Source organism: Oryza sativa, chromosome 7, assembly GCF_034140825.1.
Source record: "Oryza sativa Japonica Group chromosome 7, ASM3414082v1".
Classification (NCBI taxonomy): domain Eukaryota; kingdom Viridiplantae; phylum Streptophyta; class Magnoliopsida; order Poales; family Poaceae; genus Oryza; species Oryza sativa.
The window spans coordinates 9302582-9310420 of NC_089041.1; the positions used below are offsets into that span (position 1 = coordinate 9302582).

At 41.3% G+C, this 7839-nt stretch overlaps 1 protein-coding gene across 1 annotated transcript; it reads right to left on the minus strand.

Annotated features, from left to right (window-relative positions):
- Nucleotides 1–251: 251 nt before the first annotated feature.
- On the minus strand, nt 252–5876 carry LOC4342874 (prohibitin-2, mitochondrial). Its single transcript, XM_015792280.3, has 5 exons — nt 5657–5876; nt 2305–2421; nt 1150–1320; nt 833–1045; nt 252–692 (listed from the first exon to the last, which is right to left on the minus strand). Exons 1-5 carry the CDS (start codon nt 5828–5830, stop codon nt 498–500), a joined length of 870 nt encoding a protein of 289 aa, XP_015647766.1. The 5' UTR covers nt 5831–5876; the 3' UTR covers nt 252–497.
- Between the last annotated feature and the right edge of the window lie 1963 nt (nt 5877–7839).

The following is a 7839-nucleotide window of genomic DNA, read 5'->3' on the forward strand; positions in this document are numbered from 1 at the left end:
AAGCAAAAAACGTCGACAGCAGGATTCGAACCTGCGCAGGCAAATCCCAACAGATTTCGAGTCTGTCTCCACTCGGACATATCGACGATCTGTTAATCAGTGTACTAATTTAGATTCTTCAACGGCATATTTCCTGTAATGTTGCTGAAAATTACACATTCAGCATGATATCAGATAAACATACCAGTAGGGGACCTACCAGATTGATCAATAGATCTAACAGTTTCTTAATCCATCATCGCAATCACAGATTGAGAACCTTAAAACAGAATGGTATTCCTTATTGAACTTCCTCAAGGACTAGCAGAGTCAAAATGTAGCCTGCAAAGTTTAGCTGCAATTTGCAAAAAGATTGCCGGTTGCCAAAAGTTGAGTCACTCGTCGAGTTCTGTATCACAGATGATCACTAGTGCAACTACAGAGAGGACCAAGTGTTCCTCACATTGTCTGGTAGACTGACATCTGCTAATAACCTAGAACATGGTGCGAGAATGACTTCATTTCTTCGACTTGTTTGCCACGGTGAGCTGCTGGAGATTGAGCAAGAGATCATTGGAGTCCAGGAACACCTTGTTAGCTGAAGATGACATCGTATGAGAGATCTCCCTGGCAGCTTCGATCTGCCTGAGGGCAAGGAAAGCAGGGTTGTTTGCAATGGCTTGACCAATCAGCTCAGCACTTTTAGCTTCACCCTGTTGAAAGAAGAGAAAGGCCATGTTTAAGAGACAATGTTAACTAGACATGCAATGGCAAAACCATTATATAATATGTACTGTCAAACTGTATCTCCGGCACATGACATCAGGCAATGGCTATAAAACAGATTTCTTACCTGTGCCCTGATAATCGCACTCCTCTTGTCTTGCTCAGCTTTCTCAACAATGAACTTAGCACGCTCAGCTTCTTGTGCAGCAACCTGTTTGGCTTCAATAGCATGAGTGAACTCCTTTCCGAAGCTCAGGCTTGTGATGGACACATCATCAAGGGCAATATTAAAATTCCTGGCCCTCTCAGTCAGTATCTTTCTTATCTCCCTACTCACGGTCTGGATTTGGAGAGTGAAACAAACAGTTAGCGCCCCCAAGTAATGTTGACCCCCATCAAATATAAGAAAAAAAGACTATAAAAAGCATATGTTCAGGTCTTAACCTCTCTCTGTGTGATTAGCTGACTCGCATTGTATTGTGCGACAACAGCTTTAAGTGTTTCATGGATAATTGAAGGCAAAACTCTCTCATTGAAGTTCTCCCCCAGAGTCCTGTAGATAGTTGGTAGCTTCTCTGGCATGGGCCTTGTAAGGACACGGAGACCAATTTTCACCTGCCCAAAATAGAGTACAATACATGCATAAAAAATATAAAGGGTACCTGCCAAAAATAGAGTACAATAGATGCATAAAAAATATGAAGAAGGGTTTTATGTTCAGCAAATGGAACTCCAAGCATAAAAGCACATGGCACAACCATAAACTAAAACATCGACTGCGTTTATTTCCGAAATTGCATATTTTCTTCGACTGTGTTTATTTCCAAAATTTGGCACATCCCTTCTAATTGGCTCACTACTCACTAGTTCAATTTTTTTTCTAAAACCTGACCACATATGCCTGGCATGTTTAGTAGAACAGTTTTAATCACCAAATAAGTCCACAATCAAATATCTTTACAAGGAGTAACATGCTATCATAAAGTAGGAAAGAATTTGGAATATAGCCATAAGTAAAAAAGGACTGTCTGGTTGTTAGCCCACAAAAAAGGTTTACCCCTAAACGTACCTATCTATAAACAATAACAGAATGACCAATTAACATTTGCCTCCAATAATTAATTTACTAAAATCCATGAGCCAAAATGAACTCTGAGTAATCACACCACTTTAGGTATGCTCCAAACTTAATATCATAACCTAAATAGCTATGAAAACAAACATGCAAAAAAACAGACAAAAAAATATAGCAAAAGGCTATAGAACCCTAGTAACCATCAGCAAAAGGTTGGTTAGTTGCAAAATGTGGTAATAGCTTCTGAAACAAACTAACAGTCAAAGATGTTAATGATTATGAATGACACAATACTTTAATGTATGCAAAGATTCAATGTAGGATGTGATGATTCATCATCATCAACAATGAAACCATGTAAGCACTAAGCAGCACATATTTTGGCTTTAAATTCAATTTAACTTGATTGTGCAATGACAATGAAAATAGAGCATGCAAATCAAATCAAGTATATCTATCATTAGATGAGAAGTATACACACATTCCAACGATGAAAATATAGAATTAAAAAGATGCAAACGTACCATCTGGAGATCCCTGCTTCCAGAAGTACTCTCCACAAGATTGGGACGAGCACGGACATCATAAATGATTGGCCTCTCAAACCATGGAATCATAAAGTGAGTCCCCTCAGGGTATACCTGTAGGTAGTACATGTTAAATATATATTAGTCATCCAGCTATGTTAAGGTGGATTGAACTGAAGTATTAAGCGCAGCACAAGGAAAGGGCACCAAAACTTAGTTCACATGATAGCAACAAAACCTTGAGAACTACTTTACACAATAAGAATACAGGTTTACCTAGTGCGAAAGATCCACGCAAAGCTCTGATGCACAGGAAAGGGAGGACTCACAACAGCTCTTTTTTATACTAAATAAGATCAATAATTATAATGATGAAGACATAGGCAAGCTTCTTGCATATTTCATAATACACTTTAAACAAGCATAAAACATTTAATGCTCCAGCACTAACAATGAAAGAATAGAGCATCTAGCTATACAAGCATTGTTAACACAACTTTAGATAAATACTACCATCCTATTTAGGAAATAAAATAAGGAAATTCTAAAGCTCACTTTGGAATGACTAACCAAACACAGTAAACAGTGAGAGGTGGACGTAACATGCAAACATGTGGTCTCTTTTTTTGAAGTAAAATCTGATTCCATGCCTCTTTTTTAATAAATAGCATGCACACAACAAATCTCATTCGAAAATCAAGAACAGCAAGGAAATAACTCACAATCACAAATTATATCTTAAAAGATAAAAACATAATATTGGTTACCATGGGCATGGACCAAGAAGATCAGCAGCAGCAGCCATAGTTATCTAGGTTGTTCCTTTTAATTAGCTGATAAAATCAATTTAAATTAGTTAGATTACACTGTTAGGAGCTGGCCCTATAAGAGGCAATGAGCTGGTCTACCGGAGAGGATTCAATGAAGAAAATTAAACTGTTAATCTTTCCCCTAATGTTCATGATCCCAGTCTAAGCCCTCAACTCATCAGTAGCAGCCTGCACCATTCAGCAATCCTCCCAGCTGACATTGGCCTCATCATGATTTCGGTTCATGACAACTTGCTATCTGAGCTAATAGCTGCTCTGCCATCTATGGTTTGCTGCAGGGTTCGGTAATTCTGTTTGCAAGCAAGCTTTAGCTTCACAATTTTATCATCTAGGGTTTATGACATTTAAAACAGCAAGGAAGACCCACAACCTTAGTTCAATTGCTTTGAGCGATTCTTCAGCAAGCAGCCAAAATTGAAAAACAGGACTGGCAGCAACAGAACACCTGATAGATGGTGCCGCTTGGTGGTACCAAAAGTGACAGAGTTTGCACCCAATGACGATCTGGTCGTGTGGGGCTGCAAATTTGGTCCCGCTTCACGGAGCGGACAGACACTACATTAGAGCTATTCTCGGCATCAACACCTGCCTTGGTAACTACAAAGATCAAGCTATGGGGATATAAAGGAAACCAAGTCATGCATGCTATATACATACGTAACTCCGTTTCCATTTGAAACCTACTTTTCTAGGCAAGAAATATGGACATGTTATTTTTAAAGGAACAGGAGATCATATGTCAAGAAGGAATCTAGGAGACTAACTCAGGCATGACACATTTGGGCGAGGAAGATATCAAAGGGGGCATTAGATGTCTGGGGTCCATCTACAGCTGGCGACGGAAGGATGGCACAGCAAACAAAACAACCCTAAATTTACTTTTAGTCCAAAATAATGCAAGGAGCCAGAATGTAAAAGACACTACTCCTTGTTATGATTTGTTTGCACCTGTGTGTGCATGTCAGGTTCATAGTCATGCTATACTCGCAATAAAGAGTCGCCATATCCTGTATCAAAGCTGCTCAAAAAGGTGGGGAGAAGTGTCGTCGGTTTGGGCGAAGTAACCTATGGGCAAGAAGGTGAAAGCAGCCTCTGTCGTTATCTAGGCTGTTCCTGAGTAGATTGCTAGGAACCGGCCATCTAAGGTCGATTAAGATAGTTAGAGCAGAAGATATATGATAACAGATATTTTCAACAAATCTAACAAATTTAATGCTATTTAAGTTGCATTATGAAACAGAGAACCACAATTGAATGCCATTAATAACAATACATTTTATTACTTTTTGAAAAGGAAAAAAGAGAGAAAGAAAGAGCATAAGAAACCACATAGTGATAAAATAAAGATACATATTTTAAAAGGAAATGCGTTACTCCCATGAACCACATTTAAAGAAATTACAAGAAAAAGGTGCATGTGTGACAGAACTAAATGTGCAGTTCATTGTGAGTACAGAAAAGAATGTGTGTTTTTGTGAACACAAACAACTTCAATATGCCCTGATTGTACTGATGGCGAGCCATATATAATGGTCACAGCCAGACTTCCAGACTAAAATCAAATAATGCGATTGCACTTGTCCATGGTAAATTTGGTATAAAAAAACCACAATGCGGCAAACACTGAAAGAAGTCAATGGTTTTCAGTTGATCTTGGCACCATCTTCCAACCAGCAGTGGTCTCGTGTGCATTAAATCGACTGGACTGTGATGAATGTTACCATATTTTCAAATGGTTTTTAAGGAATGATAAAACAAAAGTAGTCGTGTTCATTTACAATTTAATTTCAATAAGTGTTTACCACATTCAGATCATTTCAACAAACAACATAAAAAATGAAGGTAGAAACATCATGTGACTATCTGTTCTGAACTACACCACGGCATGGTACTCGTGGACCTGCCGCAGGCCAATAAATAAGACAAAGCAGCTGCTTTCTAGAACCAATTACAGGTATCTAGCGCAGGAAAATTTCATAACCTCAGTGCAAGCCAGACTGGAAACCACACACATTGGTACAGAGCGATCGTGTTGTTTCAGAGGTAATTCTCTTTTCAAGGCATAAGGTACTGGAATCAGCAGTCAATCATACTACAAATTGGATTTTTTACCAAGAACTTGGAATCAGTTCCAGCACACGCAATGGTTGACCTTTTTAATCCTCAAACCTCAACAAATGATATCACCCACAAGAAAGGGAACACTTGTCATGTTTTCAGCCTGATAAATCGCTGCAGCTAAACAAGTTATCTAAAGATAGGCAGGTATCTCACACATCATGAAGACCACCTGGTTAGTTCAGATTTACCAGATAGCACCTATAAACCCAAATAGATTTGCTTCAAAACACAATTTACCCTGCAACCTAACATAAGATAGCGCGCGAGACCAAATATTTATTTCCAACCAATCTCTCCCCTAAACGACCGAATCGTTAACGCCGCAACCAAACCACGCGGCACATCCAAGTAACGAAATGGAACAGGGAAGGGGCGGGGGGATGGGCGTGTCCGGTTACCTTGTCCTTGATTCCCTGGATGCGGTTGAAGACGATGGCGCGGTGGCCACCCTCGACGTTGTAGAGGCTGTTGACGGCGGCGTACACGGCCGTGCCGCCGAGCACCACCAGCTTGACGAGCGTGCCCGCGCCGGCCGGGGGCACCGGGACCCGGCCTCCGCCCTTGATGTTCATCGCGCCGCTCGAGCTCGGGGGTTGCGCGGCGGCGGCGGCGGCGGGCGGCGGAGGCTAGGGTTTTGGGGGGTTTTGTTTGTCGAAGCGAGGAGGAATGGAGAGGAGAGAGGAGGGGAGTGGTGGGTGGTGGTCTTGAGGAGGTGAGCGGCGCGGTGAGAGGCGTTGGATGGTGGATGGACGGCTGGGATTGGATGAGGGCGTGGGGTTCTTTCCTGCACTGCAAGAAAGGGGAAGGCAAGAGCGGTGGACCGGTGATGCGGTGGTGGTGTGCTCGCCAGGTTTTTCTCGTGTTGTTTTTTTCTCTCGGTGAAGTAGACATGTTCTTTTATAATACTCCCTCCGTTTTATACTTTAAGTCATTCTAAAATTTCCCACAATAATATTAATATTAATAAATCTAGATGTACCAAATATAACATATTTTAAACCATGTATTATTTTTAGATTCCGTTTGAGCCATCGTACTCTTCACGGTACTAACTCTTGATGGTATTTAAAGTAACTATATTGCTATTCAAAATATATTTAATATTAGACTTGTTTTTTTACATGTTTTGAGTGGAGTAAAATGGTTTAAACAAATCTTTAAAATAACATACGATTTAAAAAATATAAGTGGTTTTATTAAAAAAATACCAGTGCAATGGGGTATGAACTGCATGGTGCCTTCTTTTGAAAATGATATACTTCCTCTGTTTCACAATATAAGTCATTTTAGCATCTATCTAGATTCATTAGGGCATCCTCAATGTATGTTGCAAAAGTAGGTAGTAAGGTGGGCCTATGTAAGATGGTAATAGTAGATTGAAGATGCACCACAATGTATATATGTGTAGAGTGGGTAATAAGGTGGGACCCATCTGAAAAATAACCCCAAACATGAGCCATGCCACAATTAAAAAATAGGTAGGACCCACCACAAAGTGCTATAACCTAATAGTAAGCTTATGGCTTGGTAGTAGCTATTTACTATTTCCACAATGTATCTTACCTAGTAGTAAGAATATTTTAATCCCTAATACCCACTTCTTTACTACATTATGGATACCCTTAACATCAATATGAATGTGGGAAATGCTAGAATGATTTACATTGTGAAACGGATGGAGTACATATGAGAGAGAGGATGCGGTACTTATATACATGGGAGAGTGGGGATACGGTACTTGTTTTTTAAATAACATGGGCTCTGCTTAGTACTAAGGGCATCACCAATCAGGGATACTCTATGGGTGCCCTCACTAACTGAGAGTACTCTCTAGGAAACTCCCCTCACAAGTCACAATGTAGGATACCCCTAGTAGCCCAATGAGTATCCCTACCAAAAAAGCACATTTTACTATACTACCCCTCTCTTCTCCCCCCTCTCTCTCTTCCCCTCATTTACTCCCTCCCATCTACCGCGTGTGGCATCCACCGAGGAGGCGAGGAGCTGGACCGACGTGTTGGGATACGCGTAGGCTACGATAGCATAAATCAAAATTATCTATCGCGTAAACCAAGAACCATGCAATTATTAGATCATAGATCGTTACCACTCGACGCGCTGTGCAGCGGAAGAAAACGCTGAGAAGTCGAAGGAACTCTCGCGAAATAGCGCGCGTCGATGTAGAGGAAGTAGTCGATCGCACCTGCTCGACCTTCTCCTCCTCATGCGTTCTCCTCGCCGTACTCCCATGCCGATCAGCACCGCAAACCAACGGCGCCTCTACCGGTATCCACACGTACAGGGACGGAACGCCACGCGCAGATGTGCTAGCACCCGCGCGTGGCTAGGGTTTTGCTCGGGGAGGGAAGTGGCGGCTAGGGTTTCTCACGTGATACAATGCCTCTGCCGGTCACGCCCCTCACGAATATATAGGATCCATCACTCGGGCCTCCAAGACCCGTAGGACTCCTATTCGGATCACTATCCGAATTAAGCTCATATTGGATCTCTATCCAATCCCCTTATTCCGACCTATTAAGCGTGCGACCCTGTAGGTTCATATATACTCGGCTGTAACCCG